Source organism: Salmo salar, chromosome ssa20 (genome assembly GCF_905237065.1).
Source record: "Salmo salar chromosome ssa20, Ssal_v3.1, whole genome shotgun sequence".
NCBI lineage: Eukaryota > Metazoa > Chordata > Actinopteri > Salmoniformes > Salmonidae > Salmo > Salmo salar.
Window position 1 is genome coordinate 16,060,546 of NC_059461.1, and position 25,539 is coordinate 16,086,084.

The 25,539-nt window shown below is 42.7% G+C and overlaps 1 protein-coding gene across 1 annotated transcript; it reads left to right on the forward strand.

Annotated features, from left to right (window-relative positions):
• The first annotated feature begins 4,601 nt into the window (after positions 1-4,601).
• LOC106580066 (kinesin-like protein KIN-14E) lies at positions 4,602-13,880 on the forward strand. Its single transcript, XM_045703000.1, has 8 exons — positions 4,602-5,886; positions 6,046-6,238; positions 11,067-11,247; positions 11,427-11,637; positions 12,036-12,196; positions 12,537-12,739; positions 13,179-13,257; positions 13,738-13,880. The coding sequence occupies exons 1-8, from the start codon at positions 5,682-5,684 to the stop codon at positions 13,786-13,788; spliced, it is 1,284 nt and encodes a 427-aa protein (XP_045558956.1). The 5' UTR covers positions 4,602-5,681; the 3' UTR covers positions 13,789-13,880.
• The last annotated feature ends 11,659 nt before the right edge of the window (positions 13,881-25,539 follow it).

The following is a 25,539-nucleotide window of genomic DNA, read 5'->3' on the forward strand; positions in this document are numbered from 1 at the left end:
TCTTGGTAAGCAACTCCAGTGTTTTAGGTTATTGTCCTGCTGAAAGGTGAATTCCTCTCCTCGTGTTTGGTGTAAAGCAGACTGAAGCAGGTTTCCTGTAGGATTTTTATCCGGAAAAACTGTCCAGTTTTTTCCGATATCAAGCATACCCATACCATGATGCAGCCACCACCATGCTTGCAAATAAGGAGGCAGTTACTCAGTGATGTGTTGTGTTGGATTTGCCCCAAACATAAGGCTTTGGATATAGGCCAAAAAGTGTATTATTTTGCAGTGTTTTTTTGTTGTTCCAGTATTACTTTAGTGCCTTGTTGCAAACAGTATCCGTTTAGGAATATTCTGTATATTGTTATTCTTTTCACATATTTATGTCATTAGTGTGAAGTCACTACAATGTTGATCCATCCTTAGTTTTCTCCCATCACAGCCATTGAAGCTCAGTTCAGAAGGACAACTGTATCTTTGATGTGTCTGGATGGTTTAATACATCATACACAGCATAATTATAAACTTGACAATGCTTAAAGAGATATTTAACGTCTGATTTGTTATTGATATCCATCTACCAATCACTGCCCTTTTTTTATAAGGCGTTCGAAAAGCTCCCTGGTCTTTGTAGTTGAATCTGTGCTTGTAATTCAACACTTGACTGAGGGACCTTACAGATGTTGTATGTACATAGGAAACATGTCAACCCACATTTCACACATAGTGAGTCCATGTAACTAATTTACATGATTTGTTAAGCCACATTGTATTGCTTAACTAATTTATCCTTGCCTAAACAAAGGGAGTGAATATGCAACAACTATATTATATTTATTGCATTTTTATGTATTTGTAAAGAAAATTGAATTCTTTTCACTTTGACATTGTGGAGTATTTCCAGTATTATTGTCTATCAGTGGTCCCCTAACTTTTTATAGTCCCGTACCCCTTCAAACAGTCAACCTCCAGCTGCGTACCCCCTCTAGCACCAGGGTCAGCGCACTCTCAAATGTTGTTTACTGCCATCATTGTAAGCCTGCCACACACTATACGATACATTTATTAAATATAAGAATGAGTGTGAGTTTGTCACAACCCGGCTCGTGGTAAGTGACAAAGAGCTCTTATAGGACCAGGGCACAAATAATATAATTGTCACGCCTTTCTGAATGAGCGGACCAAAATGCAGCGTCGGTTTCGTTCCACATATTTATTAGTTAGTGAAACTTAATGCAATAACAAAGATAAACTTACTGACAAAACAAACCATGACGCAGGAGGAACAAACACTCACAAAATATAATCACCCACAAAACAGGAAGAGAAAAACCCCTACTTAAATATGATCTCTAATCAGAGGCAATGAGGATCAGCCGTCTCCAATTAGAGATCAACCCCAAACAATCCCAACATAGAAATAGAAAACATAGAACAACCAAAAACACCCCCTGTCACGCCCTGCCCTACTATAGAAAATGACATCTTACTAGAGTCAGGACGTGACAGTACCCCCCCCCACCCCCCAAAAGGTGCAGACTCCGAATGCAAACAAAAAAACAACAAAACACAAAGGGAGGGTAGGGTGGGAGAGTAATGTCTATGGTGTCGGCTCTGGTTCCGGGCAGTACCCCCACTGCCCGCTGATCCCCCCGCTTCTGTGTATCTGGAGGAACCAGATCACGGACCGCCAACCACCACTGAAGACTCTGGGCTAAAGGCCGCCGCTGAAGGCTCTGGGCAGCAGACCGCCGCTGAAGGCTCCGGGCTGAGGAGCGTCGCTGGAGGCTCCGGGCTGAGGAGCGTCGCTGGAGGCCTGATGCGTGGGACTGGCATAGGAGGCGCCAGACTAGTAACACGCACCTCAGGGCGAGTGCGGGGAGCAGGAACAGGACACCCCGGACTGGGCAGGCGCACTGGAGGCCTGATGCGTGGAGCTGACATAGGAGGCGCCAGACTAGTAACACGCACCTCAGGGCGAGTGCAGGGAGCAGGCACAGGACGTACTGGGCTATGGTGGCGCACTGGAGGGAGAGTGCGAGGAGCAGGCACAGGACGTACTGGGCTATGGAGGCGCACTGAAGGGAGAGTGCGAGGAGCAGGAATCAGTCTCACCGGACTGGGGAGACGCACTAATGGCCGAGTGCTCACTGCAGGCACTGGCTGTACCGGGTTATGGATGCGCACTGAAAGGAGAGTGTGAGGAGCAGGCACAGGACGTACTGGACTATGGATGCGCACTGGAGGCCTGGAGCGTACGGCTTGCACAACCCGCCCTGGCTGGATGCTCACCTCAGCTCGAAAACTGCAGGGTGCGGGCACAGATTGCACCGGCCTGTGAATGCGCCCTGACGACACAGTGCGCATCACCGCACAACACGGTGCCTGCCCCGTCACTTGCTCCCCACAGTAAGCACGGGAAGTTGGCTCAGGACTCCACCCTGACTCTGCCCAACTCCCCGTGTGCCCCCCCCAAAAAATGTTTTGGGGGCTGCCTCTAGCACACTTGCCTCTGGGTGGATATAGTGCCTCATAGTATTGCTGCTCTGCCTTCGCTGCCTCAAGTTCCTCCTTCGGTCGGCGATACTCCCCAGCCTGCCTCCAGGGTCCTTTTCCATCCAGGATTTCTTCCCAAGTCCATTTCTCCTGCTGCTCCATCCCACGCTGCTTGGTCCTTTGGTGGTGGGTGATTCTGTCACGCCTGTCTGAATGAGCGGACCAAAATGCAGCGTCGGTTTCGTTCCACATATTATTAGTTAGTGAAACTTAATGCAATAACAAAGATAAACTTACTGACAAAACAACAAACCGTGACGCAGGAGGAACAAACACACTCACAAAATATAATCACCCACGAAACAGGAAGAGAAAAACCCCTACTTAAATATGATCTCTAATCAGAGGCAATGAGGATCAGCTGTCTCCAATTAGAGATCAACCCCAAACAATCCCAACATAGAAATAGAAAAACTAGAACTTGAACATAGAAATAGAAAACATAGAACAACCAGAAACACGCCCTGCCCTACTCTACTATAGAAAATGACATCTTACTAGGGTCAGTACGTGACAATAATAATCAATCATTTTGCTCTATATTTAACCATCTTACATATAAAACCTTCTTTGTTCATCACAAATTGTGAATAACTCACCACAGGTTAATGAGAAGGGTGTGCTTGAAAGGATGTACATAACTTTGCAATGTTGGGTTGTATTGGAGAGAGTCTCAGTCTTAAATAATTTTCCACACACAGTCTGTGCCTGTATTTAGTTTTCATGCTAGTGAGGACCGAAAATCCACTCTCACATAGGTACATGGTTGCAAAGGGCATCAGTGTCTTAACAGCGCGATTTGCCAAGGCAGGATACTCTGAGTGCAGCCCAATCCAGAAATCTGGCAGTGGCTTCTGAATAAATTCAATTTTCACAGAACCGCTTGTTGCAATTTCGATGAGGCTATCTTGTTCAGATATTGGTAAGTGGACTGGAGGCAGGGCATGAAAGGGATAACGAATCCAGTTGTTTTTGTCATCCATTTCGGGAAAGTACCTGCGTAATTTCGCACCCAACTCACTCAGCTGCTTCGGTATATCACATTTGACATTATCCTTAAACTTGAGTTCATTTGCGCACAGAAAAATCATACAATGATGGAAAGACCTGTGTGTTGTCCTTGTTAATGCAAACAGAGAAGAGCTCGAACTTCTTAATCATAGCCTCAAGTTTGTCCTGCACATTGAATATAGTTGCCGAGAGTCCCTATAATCCTAGATTCAGATCATTCAGGCGAGAAAAAACAACATCACCCAGATAAGCCAGTCGTGTGAGAAACTCATCATCATGCAAGCTGTTAGACAAGTGAAAATTATGGTCAGTAAAGAAAACTTTAAGTTCGTCTCACAATTCAAAAAAAAGTGTCAATACTTTGCCCTTTGATAACCAGTGCACTTCTGTATGTTGTAAAAGTGTTACATGGTCTCTGCCCATATCATTGCATAGTGCAGAAAATACACGAGAGTTCAGGGGCCTTGCTTTAACAAAGTTAACCATTTTCACTGTAGTGTCCAAAACGTCTTTCAAGCTGTCAGGCATTCCCTTGGCAGCAAGAGCCTATCAGTGGATGCTGCAGTGTACCCAAGTGGCTACGGGAGCAACTGCTTGCACGCGCATTACCACTCCACTATGTCTCCCTGTCATGGCTTTTGCACCATCAGTACAGATACCAACATGAGCAGCAGTTAAGTTTGGCTACATACGGACCGTTAGTGGAATTCCTGCAAGAGAGTAACGGTTAATGTGATTGGATGTTAATTATTTGACTAGGCTACCTGTATTTGACATTGTGTTGTTATTTCGCTGAACACCTGATGGTTTCATTTTATTTTTGGCAGTGAAACGAGGCAACTCAGGCGGGAAAGAAAACTCACCCAAATGTATAGCCCCATTGGAAAATATAAATGGACTGTTTGAAAATGTGAAGAAAAAAATGTAGAATTTTTTTGGGTTGAAAAACAAATCAATTTTTTTGGTGTATCCCCGACGTCATTGCGCATACCGTATCCCAGTTTGGGAATACCTGGTCCAGATCAATGACAAAAAAAATCACAATTAAATAAATCCCACTTTAGAATGTTTTTTTTTTTTTTTTTTACTCAACGGGAGGTGAATACTTATGATACCCACTGTCAACTGCATATCTTTCATTAGTTTGATGCACTACAGCAGGGTTGGGGTCAATTTGAAAAGAAGCCAGTCAATTAAGGAAGTAATCTGAAATTCCAATTCAATAAATTGAAAAAAAAAATCCTTTTATTCTCAGTAGCTATGTTTCCATTAACTTGTCCAGTGATTTTTTTTTGTCGACATTTAGACAGTTTGCATAGAAAATATATTTGACAATTGCCTGCTGTGGTGCGTTTCCATTTAACTATCTTGTGTCAATAAAAACAGCTGGATGGACCTAGTTTATAATAGAAATGACATGGTTGAAGTGTTTCCATTACCCATTTAGGCAAATTGCTCGTTAAATAATTGGCGACCGCCTGTATGCCCTCCCACCTATCTGTTTCATGTCTCAGGTAGCCCGCAAAAGCCAGCATGGATAGAATGCAAGAATTGACTAATATATGCCATATTCTAATAATTCTCATGTGCCAACATATCTCCACGGTCTGTGCCATGACGAAACTTGTAATTGGATGGTGAAACTTGCATCCAGCCAACCTGAAAAGCAAGTCGAAGCAATTCAGCCATTCTTGAAAGTCAGGACGAGAATCCTGCAAAGAAACATTATAGTTGGAAAATAGATTTAGCAGGCAGTTGGCATTTAGAATTAAATCTATATTTGCCTTTTCCATTACACGTCACAAAGAGTTTTGGGGTGACATTGCTTTTGTCGCATAAACCTGGATTAATGGAAACCTGCCTATAGACTTCTTCAATTCGACTTGACCCCAACCCTGCACTACAGTACCCATACTGTGCTTTCCTCTCCACTCTCAGACTGTGACACAACTCCAGAGTTGGATGAGATTTTGGGGAAAGGCGAGGGAATGAAAAGTGTTGGCCAGCAACTTTTATTGCTGCAAGACCAGGTGAGATGTCCAAACAGGGACCTGGATGTGGTGTGACTAACTAGCCTATAGCTAGCTAGCTAAGACATGAAGTAGAACCTTCAATGCTAAGGGACAACCATGTGTGTAGAGGATGTTTTCAGAGGGGTTCTCATCCTCTCTACTCTTGGTGGTCTTACTGTTTGTATTCTCAGTGTTACTGTCTCATCTATCCCCTGTTGGCAGCTGAAACAAGTGAGAGAGGAGAATAGGAAGGTCGTAGAGAACTACACTTCAGAGAGGACCATGAGAAAGAAGTACTACAACATGGTGGAGGACATGAAAGGTAGTTATCTATCTATGTAATTGACTAGGTTTGAACGCGGGTCTTCTGCATGCCACAAGACTATTTTAGCTGAGCTAGCATAGGTGCAAGTTCAGTACTGTACAGTTTGGGGGCAGTGGCGTCGCTTGACCTTTGCAGTGGTTTTGTCGTGTGGTGCAGGTAAAATTCGGGTGTTCTGTCGGATACGGCCCATGAGCCGCGCCGAGGCAGCTCAGGGAGGGGCCATCGCCGTGGGGCGTCTGGACGATTACTCTGTTACCGTGGAAACCTCAAGGGGGCCGAGAGAGTTCCAGTTCGACCGGGTATTCAGTGGCGAGAGCTCCCAGGAAGATGTGTTCCAAGACACCAACAGGTGATGCTGCCAATCTTAACATCCTTTTATTGGCTCAAATGGTTCATTTTGATTTGATTTGGGAAGCAGAAATGTTCATATCTGAACCAAAAGAGACAGGAAAGGAGGTATCCTCCCCTTTCAAAACTGCTGCCAAAGCCCATCCTTAGACCCTATTTACCCCTATGTCAGATTCAATAAGTCTGTCACGAAATACAGTACAGAGCACTGTGATTGGTTTGGTGGAGGTGGGGGTGCTGGAAATGTATTCAAAGGTCTTTTGTAAATGTAGAGTTTTGTGCTTATTGTACACACCGTTGTAACTAAACTAGGGTTGCAAAGGGAGGCTATATTACTGGAAACTTTCAAAGTTTACCAGTAAACTTCCAGAAGTTTGGTATCCTTCTTTTTGTGAACAGTTATTTATTCTTTTTTCTTGCATGTCTTAGACAATTACAGTTTCAATATATTAATATGTACAGTTCAATAGGGGGTAAATCTATCATAAATTATCTAGTGGCCCTTTTGAGTACTTCCAGATTATTACAGGTGTCTGTAATTATCTCTGGCCCTCTCTCTGGCCTTATCACATGTAAAATATATGAAATAATTATAAAAGATGTTTAAAAATAAAAAACTATACTGACAAAGCTGAAAAACATGATCCTAAATACAAACCATTAACTTAGTGAATGCCATTGGTGTTTAATATGAGGGTTTCAGCATGACATATCCTTTATATTATTATTTTTTAAACATTTATTTTACTATATCTATATGTAAATATTGTAAATGTTTTGCCATCAAACTGGTGAATAGTTGAACGAGTTGCAGAGGTAATTTAAAATAGTGCAATTGTTGATTAGATGCTTTTTTCATTAATTAGGCTATTTCCTCTTGAACCATATGGTCTCTCTACTAGAAACTCATGGATAATATAAACACAGATATACAAAAAGGAATACTATACAGTGCAGTATTAAGGCCCTTTCCCTTTTTCCACATTTTGTTACGTTACAGCTCTATTCGAAAATGGATTAAATAAAGAAATCCTCATCAATCTACACACAATACCCCATAATTACAAAGTGAAAACAAGTTTTTAGAAAGTTTTGCGAATGTATGTTTTTTTTATATTTATTTACATAAGTAAAATGTTTATTTACATACTATTTATTTACTTATTTACATAAGTATTCAGACCCTTTGCTATGAGACTTGAAATTGAGCTCAGGTGCATCCTGTTTCCATTGATCATCCTTGAGATGTTTCTACAACTTGATTGGAGTCCACCTGTGTTAAATTCAATTGATTGGACATGATTTGGAAAGGCAACCTGTCTATATAGCTCCTACCCTCCTCTCCTCCCTTTCTGCATCCTTTGATTTTCTCTGTCCCCTATCCTCCAGGCCGGCTCGGTCCTCCCCTCCTGCTCCGTGGCTCGACGACTCACTACGAGCTCACAGAACAAGGCTCCGGGCAGCCGAGCGGAAATGGAGGAAAACTCGCCTCCCTGCGGACCTGGCATCCTTTCACTCACTACTCTCTACATTCTCCTCTTCTGTCTCTGCTGCTAAAGCCACTTTCTACCACTCTAAATTCCAAGCATCTGCCTCTAACCCTAGGAAGCTCTTTGCTACGTTCTCCTCCCTCCTGAATCCTCCTCCCCCTCCCCCCCCCTCCTCCCTCTCTGCGGATGACTTCGTCAACCATTTTGAAAAGAAGGTTGACGATATCCGATCCTCGTTTGCTAAGTCAAACGACACCGCTGGTCCTGCTCACACTGCCCTACCCTGTGCTTTGACCTCTTTCTCCCCTCTCTCTCCAGATGAAATCTCGCGTCTTGTGACGGCCGGCCGCCCAACAACCTGCCCACTTGACCCTATCCCCTCCTCTCTTCTCCAGACCATTTCCGGAGACCTTCTCCCCTTCCTCACCTCGCTCATCAACTCATCCTTGACCGCTGGCTACGTCCCTTCCGTCTTCAAGAGAGCGAGAGTTGCACCCCTTCTGAAAAAAACCTACACTCGATCCCTCCGATGTCAACAACTACAGACCAGTATCCCTTCTTTCTTTTCTCTCCAAAACTCTTGAACGTGCCGTCCTTGGCCAGCTCTCCTGCTATCTCTCTCAGAATGACCTTCTTGATCCTAATCAGTCAGGTTTCAAGACTGGGCATTCAACTGAGACTGCTCTTCTCTGTGTCACGGAGGCTCTCCGCACTGCTAAAGCTAACTCTCTCTCCTCTGCTCTCATCATTCTAGACCTATCTGCTGCCTTTGATACTGTGAACCATCAGATCCTCCTCTCCACCCTCTCCGAGTTGGGCATCTCCGGCGCGGCCCACGCTTGGATTGCGTCCTACCTGACAGGTCGCTCCTACCAGGTGGCGTGGCGAGAATCTGTCTCCGCACCATGCGCTCTCACCACTGGTGTCCCCCAGGGCTCTGTTCTAGGCCCTCTCCTATTCTCGCTATACACCAAGTCACTTGGCTCTGTCATATCCTCACATGGTCTCTCCTATCATTGCTATGCAGACGACACACAATTAATCTTCTCCTTTCCCCCTTCTGATAACCAGGCGGCGAATCGCATCTCTGCATGTCTGTCAGACATATCAGTGTGGATGACGGATCACCAGCTCAAGCTGAACCTCGGCAAGACGGAGCTGCTCTTCCTCCCGAGGAAGGACTGCCCGTTCCATGATCTCGCCATCACGGTTGACAACTCCCTTGTGTCCTCCTCCCAGAGTGCTAAGAACCTTGGCGTGATCCTGGACAACACCCTGTCGTTCTCCACTAACATCAAGGCGGTGACCCGATCCTGTAGGTTCATGCTCTACAACATTCGCAGAGTACGACCCTGCCTCACACAGGAAGCGGCGCAGGTCCTAATCCAGGCACTTGTCATCTCCCGTCTGGATTACTGCAACTCGCTGTTGGCTGGGCTCCCTGCCTGTGCCATTAAACCCCTACAACTCATCCAGAACGCCGCAGCCCGTCTGGTGTTCAACCTTCCCAAGTTCTCTCACGTCACCCCGCTCCTCCGCTCTCTCCACTGGCTTCCAGTTGAAGCTCGCATCCGCTACAAGACCATGGTGATTGCCTACGGAGCTGTGAAGGGAACGGCACCTCCATACCTTCAGGCTCTGATCAGGCCCTACACCCAAACAAGGGCCCTGCGTTCATCCACCACTGGCCTGCTGGCCCCCCTACCTCTGAGGAAGCACAGTTCCCGCTCAGCCCAGTCAAAACTGTTCGCTGCTCTGGCACCCCAATGGTGGAACAAGCTCCCTCACGACGCCAGGACAGCGGAGTCAATCACCACCTTCCGGAGACACCTGAAACCCCACCTCTTTAAGGAATACCTAGGATAGGATAAAGTAATCCTTCTACCCCCCCCTTAAAAGATTTAGATGCACTATTGTAAAGTGGTTGTTCCACTGGATATCATAAGGTGAATGCACCATTTTGTAAGTCGCTCTGGATAAGAGCGTCTGCTAAATGACTTAAATGTAATGTAATGTAATATATATAAGGTACCACAGTTGACAGTGCATGTCAGAACAAAAACCAAGCTATGAGGTCGAAGGAATTGTCCGTAGATCGCCGAGATAGGATTGTGTCGAGGCACAGATCTGGGGAAGAGTATCAAAACATTTCTGCAGCATTGAAGGTCCCCAAGAACACAGTGGCCTCCATCATTCTTAAATGGAAGAAGTTTGGAACCAACAAGACTCTTCCTAGAGCTGGCCGCCCGGCCAAACTGAGAAATCGGGGAGAAGGGCCTTGGTCAGGGAGGTGACCAAGAAGTCGATGGTCACTCTGACACAGCTCTAGAGTTCCTCTGTGGAGATGGGATAAGCTTCCAGAAGGATAACCATCTCTGCAGCACTCCACCAATCAGGGGTTTATGGTAGGTATAGTGGCCAGACGGAAGCTACTTCTCAGTCTAAGGCACATGACAGCCCACTTGGATTTTGCCAAAAGGCACCTAAACATTCTCAGATCATGACGAACAAGATTCTCTGGTCTGATGAAACCAAGATTGAAGTCTTTGGCCTGAATGCCAAGCATCATGTCTGGAGGAAACCTGGCACCATCTCTACGGTGAAGCATGGTGGTGGCAGCATCATGCAGCGGGGATATTTTTCAGTGGGGGACTGGGAGACTAGTTAGGATCGAGGGAAATATTTGCTCAGTTTGGCCGGGCCGCCAGCTCTAGGAAGATTCTTAGCGGTTCAAAACTTATTCCATTTAAGAATGATGGAGGCCACTGTTTTCTTGGGAACCTTCAATGCTGAAGACATTTTTTGGTACTCTTCCCCAGATCTGTGCCTTGACACAATCCTGTCTCGGAACTCTACAGACAATTCCTTCGGCCTAATGACTTGGTTTTTGCTCTGACATACACTGTCAACTGTGGAACCTTATATAGACAGGTGTGGGCCTTTCCAAAGCATATCCAATCAATTGGATTTACCACAGGTGGACTCCAATCAAGTTGTAGAAACATATCAAGGATGATCAATGGAAACAGGATGAACCTGAGCTCAATTTCGAGTCTCATAGCAAAGGGTCTAAATACTTATGTAAATAAGGTATTTCTGTTTTTTTATTTTTAATACATTTGCAAAAATGTCAACAAACCAGTTTTTGCCTTGTCATTGTGGCATTGTGTGTAGATTGATGAGGAATTTAGTTTATTTAATCCATTTTAGAATAAGGTTGTAACTTAACAAAATGTGGAAAAAGTCAAGGGGTCTGAATACTTTCCGAAGGCACTGTAAAAACATTTTTGACTGCACAGAGCCTTTAAGAATCCCTGTTTGAACCAGTCTCTTTTCCAGACTGATCCAGTCAGCCATCGACGGCTTCAACGTGTGTATCTTTGCGTACGGTCAGACAGGCTCCGGAAAGACCTTCACCATGGTGGGTGACAGAGACCAGAGAAGCCCAGGCATCATGCCTAGAGCGTTCAATGCCGTATTTGACATCCTCCAGGAGAATGCCACCAAGTTTGACTTCAAGGTGAGGGCTGCGAAGTCTTTCTGAGCGATGAGAAACAATTTCCTATTGTATATCAGCAACAAGAAGCAAATATACTTTATAGTAAACATAAAATGACTCTCCTCTCCTCCATCCTGTCCTTTTTGCTCCTCTCATCTCTCCTTTCCTCTCGTCTCTTCTCTGTGTTACTCTCTTCCTAGGTCTCGGTCTATATGTTGGAACTGTACAATGACCGGCTCCAGGACCTCTTTGTGAGCGGGGCCGAGGCCCAGAGCAGGCGGGTGGAGATTAAAAGGAACAGAAAGGGGCTTGTGTTTGCCCAGGGAGCAGAGACAAAGGAGGCCTCCAGTGCCGGGGAGCTCTTTGCCATGTTTCAGCAGGCTTGCGCCAACCGCCATAACGCAGCCACCAGTACGCCCTAACGCCCGCTCCGCACTTCAAATGCGCCCTGTTAAATGGTTTTGATTTATTGGTTTAGTCACAGTCAGATTGAGTGGATGGTAGGTACATCATTACAGAACTGGGCTCAGAGAGAGAGCTGCTAAGCAAGGCATATGTAAGAGGAGATATTGAGGTCTTAACAGAATCACTGGCTCTTTTATTTACTTCAGGGGTTAATGTGACAACCATGATACCATACTTCACAATTCTACCTCATGTCATAATGCTGTTTCTCTGACAAAATATGATACAATCAGAAAATAGGAATAAAGTAAACAGGAAATAAATCTATATACAGACATTTAAAACTATTTTAGGAGTGTTGATTTAAAAAGGCTTACTTCTTTTCCTCTGTGTGGTTGATGCAGAGATGAACATGGAGAGCTCTCGTTCCCACCTGATCATTGGGATCATGGTGGAGAGCAGGAATCTGACCAATGGGAGTGTGAGCTTTGGGAAGTTGAGTCTGGTGGATCTGGCAGGGAGCGAGAGAGCAGCCAAGACTGGGGCAAAAGACGACCAGCTCAAGGTTATTAGGTTACCCTGTTAGAATTCAAGCATAAAGCTTTATATATTACAGTCCTTTATGTGGGCAGGCTGTTTACAACTAACAGTTTGCATTTTTTCCCATGGATATCATTGTTGAATAGTCCTCCCTCTCGCTCTATCTCTCGCTATTTCTCTCTCTCTCTCTGTCAATTCAATTTGCTTTATTGGCATGATGTAACAATGTACATATTGCCAAAGCTTACTGTGGATATTTAAAATATGAAAATAATAAGAATCAAAATTGTCAACGGGACAACAGTAACAACAATAACCAAGGCTTTCTCTGTCTCTTTCTCTCTCCCTTCCTCCTCTTTCTATAGGAGGCTAACTCCATTAACAAGTCTCTGAGTGCTCTGGGAGATGTGATCTCTGCCCTGTCCTCGGACCTGCCACATATCCCCTACAGGAACAGCAAGCTCACCCAGATCATGCAGGACTCGCTGGGCGGCAACGCCAAGACGCTCATGGTCGTCAACGTCTCGCCTTCCGACTGCAACCTGGACGAGACGCTCACCTCCCTTATGTGAGAGAGTTTTCCCATCACACATACCCCATAAAACACACAACTCAAACACCTAGACACCCGGCCCCCCACCGACAAACACTTCTAACAAACTCTGCTATAAGAAGAGAAACTCATGTCCAATTGACCCATGCCTATAGTAAAAAAAATGCTGAAATCACATCCCTCCATCCTTACCAGGCTGGAGCTCCAGGAAATGGTTAAAACTGTAGTACTAAGCCCCCAAGATGCACCCTCCAAAATGGCACCCTTGTGCACTACAGGGAACTGGGTGCCATTTCAAAGTTGCCCTTGCTTGGGTTGTTGTTGTTTGTGTGTAACGTACCATGTATGTGACACGTACCATCTCTAGAACACGTATGTAAATCGTACAATATTTTAACACGTACCATTTCTGTAACACATACCATCTCTCCGTTTCATACTATTTATTCTCTAGTTATGCCACTCGAGTGAAGACCATAACCAACAATGCACAAAGAAACCTGGAGAGTAAAGAGATAGCCCAGCTCAAAGAGGTAAGGTTAATTTTCTTCACACTACCCTGCCTTTTTTGCACAATGTAGCTAAAACTCCTCTTCTCGAGGATGTGATGTCTGGGATATAAATTGACTAATGGCCCAAGACGACTATCATACAGAGCAATATATTGGCAAACTGAGGAACCTTAGGCATGCCATTGTAACACATGGGATATGATCCTGGGTCTAATGAGGGGGAAACCAACATCTTGACCATTAGACCAAGAGGAAATTCCCTCTTGGCCCAAGGGCCGACACGGATTTTGAAGTCACAGAAGGAGCTACCCATCACGTGGCCATGAGCAACCATGGCCGACTCATGTCCGCTACACCATCACACATGCACACACATGCATACACACACACCAGTTTTAAGCTGACAATGACGAATTCTCTGTCAAAACAAATGTACAGAGTACAAGCCCCACTCATGACCCTTCTCTCTCGTTTACTCCTTTCCTTCTCTATTTCTGGCAGGTGATCATGAAGTTGAGGTCAGGACAGCCAGTGGAGGATGAGGAGGTCTAATTCCAGGCTGTGGGAATTGGATCTACAGTGCCTTCAGAAAGTATTCATACCCCATGACTTATTCCACATTTTGTTGTGTTACAGCCTGAGTTCAAAATTTATTAAATAGATATTTTTTTTATCTCAGACATCTACACACAATACCACATAATGACAAAGTAAAAACATGTTTTTAATTTTTTTTTGAAATGTACTGAAAATCAAATACAGAAATATCTAATTTACATAAGTATTCACACTCCTGAGTCAATACATGCTCGAATCACCTTTGGCAGTGATTACAGCTGTGAGTCTTTCTGGGTAGGTCTCTAAGAGCTTTGCACACCTGGATTGTACAATATTTGAACATTATTCTTTAAAAAACTCTAAGCTCTGTCAAGTTGGTTGTTGATCATTACTAGACAGCCATTTTCAAGTCTTGCCATAGAATTTCAAGCTGATTTAAGTCAAAACTGTAACTAGGCCACTCAATAACATACAATGTAATCTTGGTAAGCAACTCCAGTGTATATTTGGCCTTGTGTTTTAGGTTATTGTACTGCTGAAAGGTGAATTGGTTTCCCAGTGTCTGTTGGAAAGCAGACTGAACCAGGTTTTCCTCTAGGATTTTGCCTGTGCTTAGCTCTATTCAGTACATTTGTATCCTAAAAAAACTTGCTTGCCAATGACAAGCATACCCATAACATGATGCCACCATGCTTGAAAATATGAAGAGTGGTACTCAGTGATGTGTTCTCTTGGATTTGCCCCAAACATAACCCTTTGTATTCAGGACATGAAGTTAAATTCTTTGCCACCCTATTTTGCAGTTTTACTTTAGTGACTTATTGCAAACAGGATGTATGTTTTGGAATATTTGTTGTTATGTACAGGTTTCGTTCTTTTCACTCAGTTATTTAGGTTAGTATTGTGGAGTAATTACAATGTTGTTGATACATCCTCAGTTTTCTCCTATCACAGACATGAACTGTTTTAAAGTCACCATTTGCCCCATAGTGAAATCCATGAGTGGTTTCCTTTCTCTCCGGCAACTGAGTTAGGAAGGACAACTGTATCTTTGTAGTGACTGGGTGGATTGATACACCATCCACAGTGTAATTAATAACTTCACCATGTTTTTACATTTTCACCCATCTACCAATAGGTGCCCTTCGTGAGGCATTGGAAAATATCCCTGGTCTTTATGGTTGAATCTGTGTTTGAAATTCACTGCTTGACTCCGGGACCTTACAGATATTTGTATATGTGTGGTACAGAGATGAGGTTGTCATTAAAAAAATCATATTAAACACTATTATTGCAAATAGAGTGAGTCCATGCAAATTATTATGTGACTACTTAACCAAATGTTTAGTCCCAAACTTATTTTGGCTTGCCATAACAAAGGGGTTGAATCCTTATTGACTCAAGACATTTCAGCTTTTCATATTTAATTAATTTGTTGAAAAAAGACAAAAAAACATAATTCCACTTTCACATTATGGGGTATTGTGTGTAGGCCAGTGACACAAAATCTCAATTTAATCAGTTTTCATTTCAGGCTCTAACACAAGACAATTTTGAAAAAGTCTAGGGGTGTGAAGGCACTGTATGTCTATGTAAGTAAGCAGTCAGATAAACATTCTCTTCAATCAACGTGTTTGCAGCTTTTTTTTTCTTTTGGCATTGAGACGATGGGAAGAATTAGTGCTCGGCTGGATGAGAAGAACCTTGCTGAGTGATGTGTGTGTGTCGTTACAGCATCTGTGTTTATTTATAAATGTGTATGAATACACTTGCATGCTTTGAGTGTTTCGGTAATATGCATGTGAGTGCATGTGTAATGCGTGTGTGTATGCACTGTATGTCTACTGTCTGGCTGGGGGCTAGGTTTAGGTCTGGGGGGGACATTGCCTGCAGGGTGTTAATGGAGGACCCTGAACAGCAGAATGAGGCCCACAGGGGCCCCCGGAGGACCAGCGGGGCAGTTAGGGAATTAGGGTTCGCTTGGCAGGTAGAGGCCCATGCTGAACTGCCCATGACAAGCCATTGTCACGCAGTCAGAACCCATAGCAGGGAACAGACAGGGTCACACTCATACACGCAAAGGTCAGTAGTGTTGGTTTTGTTGGTTTTGTTGGGTTGGGGGGGGGGGCTGGGCACTAACTGGCACTTTCTAAAAAACGGTATTCCACTGGTTTTCCCTTCCACTTGTTTCTCTTTCAGTTATGTCTTACTTTTTCTGGTGTTAAATGTGTTGAATATACAGTACAGTGTGTCCCAGCAAATACAAATTCAGATCCAAAATGTGCTTCTCTGCTGTTGAGTGTGAGAAGGTAATTTTGTTCCCCCTAGGTTATGAACTTATTTTTATATACCAATTTTTATGCTTGTATTCTATTTTGATACAGCGTGATCTTAGAGTGGACTGGGTCAATCAGGCACTTAATGGGTTATTCTATTTCTAAATTAATATTCTACTGGTGTTGCTTTATTATTTTACCACTTCATTATTTTATCACTTTATTATTTTATCATTTTTGGTTGTCTTATTTCTCAAATAAATATAAATCTGTCGTGTCATCTGAGTTTAGCAGAGCTGGTACAAGAAAATATGACGATCAAGACTAGAATGGTTATATCCCATGAGCCTGTTGGTGCTACGTGTTCTGTTTTCTTTTCCTCCATTCTTCTCAGTCCTCTATGTTGTTCTACTCCGCTAATTATTTTAGAAGTGTTTAAAATATCACCCTAGCTGTAAAGTATGTTCTCTGTTTCAAACTCCAGATACTCAACTATTCTAAAGACGGACCGTTTTATTGCTTCTTTAATCAGACCACAGTTTTCAGCTGTGCTAACATAATTGCAAAAGGGTTTTCTAATGATGAATTAGCCTTTTAAAATGATAAACTTGGATTAGCTAACACAACGTGCCACTGGAACACAGGACTGATGGTTGCTGATAATGGGCCTCTGTACGCCTATGTAGATATTCCATAAAAATCAGCTGTTTCCAGCTACAATAGTCATTTACAACATTAACAATGTCTACACTGTATTTCTGATCAATTTTATGTTTTTTTTAATGGACACATTTATTTAATTTTTTTCAAAAACAAGGACAATTCTAAGTGACCCCAAACTTCTGAATGGTAGTGTACAGTGGGGGGGAAAAGTATTTGATCCCCTGCTGATTTTGTACGTTTGCCCACTTACAAAGAAATGATCAGTCTATAATTTTAATGGTAGGTTTATTTGAAGAGTGAGAGACAGAATAACAACAAAAAAATCCCCACAAAACGCATGTCAAAATTGTTATAAAATTATTTGCATTTTAATGGGGGAAATAAGTATTAGACAAGGGGTTATTTGTTATTGTAGTTTGGTCAGGACGTGGCAGGGGGTGTTTGTTCGTCAAATTTCAGCCCTGCTATAGCTTCCCCGGTCAACTATAAGTGCTGTTATTGTGAAGTGGAAACGTCTAGGGGCAATAACGGCTCAGCCGTGAAGTGGTAGGCCACACAAGCTCATATAATGGGACCGCCGAGTGCTGATGCGCGTAGTGCGTAATAATAGTCTGTCCTTGGTTGCAACACTCACTACCGAATTCCAAACTGCCTCTGGAAGCAACTTCAGCACAATAACTGTTTGTCGGGAGCTTCATTAAATGGGTTTCCATGACCGAGCAGCCGCACACAAGCCTAAGATCACCATGCGCAATTCCAAGCGTCAGCTGGAGTGGTGTAAAGCTCACTGCCATTGGACTCTGGAGCAGTGAAAACACGTTCTCTGGAGTGATGAATCACACTTCACCATCTGGCAGTCCAACAGATGAATCTGGGTTTGGCAGATGCCAGGAGAACACTAGCTGCCCGAATGCATAGTGCCAACTGTAAAGTTTGATGGAGGAGTAATAATGGTCTGGGGCTGTTTTTCAGGGTTTGGGCCAGGCCCATTCCAATGAAAGGAAAACTTAATGCTATAGCATACAATGCCATTCTATACTATTCTGTGCTTCAAACTTTGTGGCAACAGTTTGAGGAAGGCCCTTTCTTGTTTCAGCATGACAATGCCCCCGTGCACAAAGCAAGGTCCATACAGAAATGGTTTGTCGAGATTGGTGTGGAAGAACTTGACTGGCCTGCGCAGAGCCCTGACCTCAACCCCATTGAACACCTTTGGGATGAATTGGAACTCCGACTGCGAGCAAGGCCTAATCGACCAACATCAGTGCACGACCTCACAAATGCTCTTGTGGCTGAATGGAAGGAAGTCCCTGCAGCAATGTTCCAACATCTAGTGGAAAGCCTACCCAGAGGGGGGGAGGCTGTTGTAGCAGGAAAGAGGGGACCAACTCCATATTAATGCCCATGATTTTGGAATGAGATGTTCGACAAGCAGGTGTCCAAATGATTTTGGCCATGTAGTGAAAGTTGCAGATTATTACTATAGGTTCATGATATTGTAATAGTACTTTGTCTGTTTCTACCTCGGCACCTACCTCCCCACTCACAGAATTACAGAAGATCCTGAGAGCAATCACAATTACTATTCAGATGGCAATACTCCCCTGGATCAGACCGTCTGGAATAGCCAAGGCCTTTCTCAACTGAGTGCTCAGTCTGGCCGGGTGGCCAGCTCTAGGAAGATTCTTGGTGGTTCCAAACTTCTTCCATTTAAGAATGATGGAGGCCACTGTGTTCTTGGGGACCTTAATGCTGCAGACATTTTCTGGTACCCTTCCCCAGATCTGTGCCACAATACTGTCTCGGAGCTCTACGGACTATTCCTTTGACCTCATGGCTTTGTTTTTTGCTCTGACATGCACTGTCAACTGTGGGACCTTAAATAGACAGGTGTGTGCCTTTCCAAATCATGTTCAATCAATTGAATTTACCACAAGTGGACTCCAATCAAGTTGTAGAAACATCTCAAAGAGAAAGCAAAGCAAAGAGAAACGACAGTTCATCATTACTTTAAGACATGAAGGTCAGTCAATCTGTAAAATGTCAAGAACTTTGCAGTCAAAAAACATCAAGTGCTATGATGAGACTGGCTCTCATGAGGACCACCACAGGAAAGGAAGACCCAGAGTTACCTCTGCTGCAGAGGATAAGTTCATTGGCGTTACCAGCCTAAGAAATTTCAGCCCAAATAAATGCTTCACAGAGTTCAAGTAACAGACACATCTCAACATCAACTGTTCAGAGGAGACTGTGTGAATCAGGCCTTCAAGGTTGAATTGCTGCAAAGAAACCACTACTAAAGGACACCAATAATAAGAAGAGACTTGCTTGGGCCAAGAAACAGGAGCAATGGACATTAGACAGGTGGAAATCTGTCCTTTGGTCATATGAGTCCATATTTGAGATTTTTGTTCCAACCGCCATGTCTTTGTGAGACACAGAGTAGGTGAACAGATGATCTGTGTTGTTCCCACCGTGAAGCATGGAGGAGGAGGTGTGATGGTGTGGGGGTGATTTGCTGGTGACACTGTTGGTGATACTTTGAATAATACATTTTTTGGTTACTACATGATTCCATATGTGTTATTTCATAGTTTTGATGTCTTCACTATTATTCTACAATGTAGAACTAGTAAAAACAAAGAAAAACCCTTGAATGAGGAGGTGTGTCCAAACTTTTGACTGGTACTGTACATATATATTTTTTGCCCGTTTTGCATGTTATTTTGGCAATAATATGTGTCATATATCAGTTTGCAAACAATGTAAAAAACTTGTTGAGTTAAATAAGCCGCATACAAACTTGGTCTCTTTTTTTCTTTAGTGAGTGAGGCAGCTCCAAAACGCAGGTGTTTCAGCCTAGTTTAGTGCTTTCTGTGGAGGAGGATCAGCCAGCTGAAAATACGGAGAGTAGAGGTTGGTAATGTTTTCTAGTTGCGCAGTGATTGTCTCAGTGTTCTGTCACTCATGGGGACACTACGTCATATCAAAATCTATGGGGAGAGCTCAAAAATTCAAGCCCCTTGGGTGCTGCCGTAGAGTTACATTAGAAGTGCCCATTCAAGAAGGCTCAAGGTCATTGGCCACAGATAAAATTACGTCAAATCACGTTATGTCTACAGTAGCTTTGATTGGACTGGTCATGTCAACGTCATACTTTCAAAATCCTAGTTAGCATGCTAGCAGTCATGGTCATGAATCAAGTTGACAATCTACTGGCAAATCCTTTTCAATATTTGTCATATGAAGAGAAATTCTGAAGAGAAATTATTATAGATTATAGATGAAACGTATCGGTGCTCATCAACCATTGGACATAAACATTACACAACAAGTTGGAAATGGCAAATTCAACAGAGTGGCTTGGAAGGATTCAGTGGTAACTGCATGCATTGCAAAGCAATCACTAGCCTGCTATTCAGTGGAGTGGATGACTGGTCCAAGTCTGGGTTTAAGGGTCGCTTTTCCAAAAGGGACCTATATATATATATATTAGATCTGCCCCACATGCCCTGAATGATGGGTCGCCACTGCTCATTAGCCCATTCCAGCAGGCTATTGGGCAACGGAAGCACTTCTTACCTTGAAATCACCTCGCTGTTCTTGTTAAATATATGAGTCTGTCAAGCAAGCTGCTAAATCGTTCATTTTACATCTTGCCTACTGTAGGCTATCTGAAATTAGATGTAGGCCAATCCGTGGCTATAGGCTACCTGCATCTAACTAACCATACCATGGCAAAGTTGAATTACAATCAAAAACCCTGATTTTAGTCAGCAGGCCTTGCCTATGCCTATTGAAATAAAAAGTCAATCTTGCAAATAGGCCATTTATAACGGTTTGTAGTCTTACCATCTGGCACATAATACCTCATAATTCGCTCAATAACATTCTGGAAAAAGGGTTTATTGGCAACTGCTTTCTGGGAACTCCTTTCTTGCTGCAAAAAAAACAATTCATTTTTGGGCTGGTTTTCAGACCTTATGGCAGGGTTTTGAGTAGTCATTGGGCTAGAAATTTTAGCTAGACCTGGCAACCCTGCAAGAGGCCACCATTCTAAAAGTATAGATGTCTGATCTTAACTGCTGATGGTCATTAGTAGCCTGCCAAACTTTTGAACTGTTCCCCTTAAGGGTTTACCAACTTCTTCGGGATCGGTGTCCCTTCCAATGGACGGTTGAGCTAACGTAGGCTAATGTGATTAGCATGAGGTTGTAAGTAACAATACAATTTACCAGGACATAGACATATCTGATATTGGCAGAAAGCTTAAATTCTTGTTAATCTAACTGCACTGTTCGATTTACCGTAGCTATTACAGTGAAAGAATATCATAATATTGGTTGAGGAGAGTGCACAGTTTTGAACATGAAAAGTTATTAATAAACAAATTAAGCACATTTCGGCAGTCTTGATACAACATTTTGAACAGAAATGCAATGGTTCACTGGATCAGTCTAATACTTTGTACATACACTGCTGCCATCTAGTGGCCAAATTCTAAATTTCAGCTGGGCTGGAATAATACATTATGGCCTTTCTCTTGCCTTTCAAAGATGATGGTACAAAAAAATACAAAAGAACAGTTGTTTTTTTCTTTGTATTATCTTTTACCAGATCTATTGTGTTATATTCTCCTACATTCCTTTTACATTTCCACAAAAAAGTGTTTCCTTTCAAATGGTACCAAGAATATGCATATCCTTGTTTCAGGGCAGTTAGATTTGGGGCGAGAATTGAAAAAAAGGGGCGTATCCTTAAGAGGCTTTTAAGGATTAACTTTCCCTTGCCAAAGGGAATTGTTTTAAGGGTGTTGCATAGAGCCCCTCAAATATTTCCATGGAGACGACCTGATTCACTGACTGAGCATCTCGTCGAAGAGATCTCATTTATTTTGGAGGATCGCAATATAGAACTTCTACATTCAAGAGAGGAGAAACAAATTGATTCAGAAAATAATAAAGTTACTTTTTTCTCAACTCGTTTCTATTACTTTCTAGCACGTCAAGCTAATTTACAGAGTAGGTAGCTAGCTAGCGAGCTAGCTTTGTAGCCATGGATTATGCACCTTCCATGGTGCACCTTCCATTGTAGCTAGCTAGCTACCTAGCTAGTTGGTGGATATTTTCCTTTTGAATCCAGGGCAGAGGAAAGCAACAATCACCTCCACAATTGCTGTTTACGTTGATATCCATACTGCATGAAGCACTTAAGGGACCTCATGGGCACCCTTAACTTTTTCCACTTAATTTAAGGGGGAAATTTGCCCTAAAATGTTTTGTGCAACTTACATAAGGGAAAAGATAAGGGTAAAATGAACTTAAGATGTTTTATGCAACTATTGTCCCTCTAATCACACTGACATCAATGCAAATGTAATCAAATCAAACACTTCATGAGAGCCCATGAGCTCATGTTGCACTACATTTCTATAGGCTATGCAATTGTGTGAGAAAACAGAGTTTTGATGGCCATTATTAAAAATAGGAGGATCCCATCAGCTTTCTATAGGCTGGGCCTACTATATTTATTTCTCAACTTTCCTAATATTAAGCACATGGCTTCGCTTTAAAACAGGATTATAGCCTATGTGTCTGGCATGAAAATGAGCCATGGGAAAAGCTTCCTCTATTCGCTATTTACTGTAAGTGGACAGACATGTATTTCGTTTCCCCTGCCCCTGTTCCGAGACAGGTGCATGGTCATGGTCCATTCTAAATCAAAACTAATATCACACATATATTATTTAGTATATGTAAAGACCAGACTAAATGAAGAATAGTCTGATGGGGACAATATTAGCCACTTGTGAATGATGTATTATCACGCGTGAATGATGCCCAGCTTGTGTGCAGTAAGGCAAGAAACAGCGTATGCCTTTTTAAAGATTTTTTTCAAATCATAGACGCACATCTCATGTAGCCTAGGCCTTAGGTCTATATGTTTTGATAAGGTTTGTATCACAACTAAAGTGGCCAAATAACTTCTCAAAATTAAGCACATTAATCCACTTTACAACCGGTGTAGAGCCTAACTGATGTACGCGGCACGTGAGTTTCAAGTTTGGGGAAGATCATATTCACCATAAATGCACCTTTATAGTAAAGCATTACATGCATAATTGCATTCCCGCTAATTGATTGCAATTTGGAACAGTCACACTTATAGCCTGCTAGCGTGTGCGCATTTCTGCGCTTATAATGTGAAGAAGTAGCCTAATGGTTTATCAACATTTTAAGCTAAACGTTCTGATCTGTTGCATCAGCCTTATTGCTTTTAAAAGGTTATTTGATGCGAGTGGTTGCATTAATTTAGGATCTATCACATCCCACAACTGTCCCAGAGTGTGTTTGGAATATTTATTTCTCGCACAGAAGGACAAGTTCACCAATAGAATAGGTCAACTTTTGTACTAGGTGGGATAGTAGATGGACATAGGCTAGTGCTTCTGCTGTTCGTTAGGCCTACTCATCTTGTTGACTGACGAAAAGTAAATGTGGACAGTTCTTCTAACATCTTCAATATGTGCAGTAGCGTCCTCAATGTGGCTGTCTTCACTTGGCTGTCTTCACTTGTAGTCTACTTCGGGGCTGAGATGCCTGTGAGAAGGACCCAATCACGTGACTGCATTGGCTAATAAGAATTGAGATATCTGAGAGAGCCATGTGAGTAAGAGGTGCTTCGGTGCATGGCTGCAGGGAGAGGGGAATTATAATGATTATACTTTGGCCGCAAAAGGCCTGGATTTTTAAGGGGGTATTATGGCCACACAAGGGGGATGCCGCAGGAAATTCGAGGCCTGGTGAGAAATGTATGAAGTGCTTGTCAAATTGTGAAAGAGAGACTGATGATGTGTGTGTAGTCTGCACAATAAAACAAAGCAGAGCTCATGCCTTTCATGCGACTTAGAATGTATTAAAAATCAAAACACAGACCAACGTTTCTATCACAACTAAAGTTGCATAAATAACTCTAAATTAAGCATATAGGAGAACCTGTTTCTTTGTTAACACAGAATAGCCACATGTGTGCACTCCCTCAGGAATTGTTCTATTTTATTCAGTTAGGTTCTGTTGTATTCTTAATACTATAAAATAATTTACAATAATGCTATGGAATTCTAAGCAAATCTTGTCTGCTTAATGAACTAGTTTAGCCCACAGCCATAATGGTATAGCCAGATCAGGGCCTAACATAAGGACAACTCAGAATATACTATTCTGTTCTTCTGAAAATAGACAATTTTTTCTTCATATCATGTTTCTTTAGACCTGTGTAAAATAACGAATGGATTTATTGTGATGGTGTAGACTATATTAAATGGATTTATTAGACTTTTTAAAATGTAGATGTTCCAAAGTGGCTTGTAGACTATGCACGGAAGCCAGGAGATGCTAAATGTGTTTATGTTAATAAGTTGTTCCGATGATTAAAAATCAGAGGGTGAACACATCTTGAAAGACTTTGGTTACGAGCAGGACTAATGCCGCGTTCACATGCTAGTTCACATGCTAGGAACTCGGAAACACTGAGAGTCAGACATTTCAGAGTTTCCTGGTTCCGATTAGCAAGTGAATGAGGCAAAACGTAATGCCGACGTCATCTTTTAGGGAGAGGTAACCAATAATGTTTGCAATTGAGATCAACTGTGCAGGTGAATTTATTGCGTATTGATGGTTTAATATGACATCATATGGCGATAATCCAGTGCCATCTATGGTTGCAATAGGCCCCTTGTTATTTGATTATATTCCAATGCAAACTGTAGGCTACCCGTTAGCCTATCCATTGTCACATCATAAAAGTTGTGAAAACCAGTAACAGGCTACTGTTTGTTTCCCTAGCTGAGTTGATGAGCTGATTTGGGCCATCAGTTGATTGACAGCTGATTGAACAGCTTGTTGAACAGCTGATTTCACCATCCCCACTCCAGCAGTGCGCGCCATCCCTGTCTCTTTAATCATGCGATAATGACTGGATATTATCATTCAAGAATCTGTCTCTTTTCCGCACCCATGTGTTGTTACAATCCTCCCACTGCTAAATGGCATATTATTAGACATAGCCTATATCGTCATTATATTATACAAGCCTATTATTATTCTTAAGGGTATTTTTTTTAAGTAATGGGAAAGAGAGTGGAAAGAAGGGGAAGGTAAGGCAAAGGGCAGTGGGCCGGATTCGAACCCATATCGACGCTGTTATATGTGTGCTGGGGTGAGCGGCTGTAACCACTGTACCACACAGGCACTGAGGCCACCAATAATGAATTCTGCTTATTGCTTTCTTGAACATATAACAGAGTCCCCCTCCTTTGATTTGAATCAGATGTGTAGTGCTAAAGCAAAAACCAAAATGTGCACCCTTTTGGGTCCCTACGGGACAAATTAATGTGTGCGGTGCCATGACTACAATGGTTCAAGCCCAGGATGACACAAAAATGGGTATGGAACTGAACCGGCAACTGGAAGTCTCCCATGTACCATCTCCTGACATTGTGTCCTTGAGCAAGGCACTTTACACCCTCAGAATTGCTCTCCACCTAGGGTTGCAGCACTGCAGGGTGTAGGAAAAAGCAGAAGACATATTTCCTTTCTAACCCATGAACAATAAAGTATCTATTCTCTCCATGTTCTTGTCACAAGATGACTCTTTCCATATCTCTACACTGACACCGCTGTTAACTATATTGCACTACTGTACAAGTATTCCTGGTATTCTACTACACTGCCATTACTGTATGTATGGCTATTATTTAATTGTGGAGTGTAAACTTTGAGTTGATGACTATGCCTACTTAAATATT

Coding starts and splice junctions, on each gene's coding strand:
- LOC106580066 (XM_045703000.1), top strand. CDS start 5,682: ATGTGTGTAGAGGATGTTTTCAGAGGGGTTCTCATCCTCTCTACTCTT. Junction 6,239..11,066: donor GTGTTCCAAGACACCAACAG/GTGATGCTGCCA, acceptor TCTCTTTTCCAG/ACTGATCCAGTCAGCCATCG. Junction 11,248..11,426: donor CCACCAAGTTTGACTTCAAG/GTGAGGGCTGCG, acceptor CTCTCTTCCTAG/GTCTCGGTCTATATGTTGGA.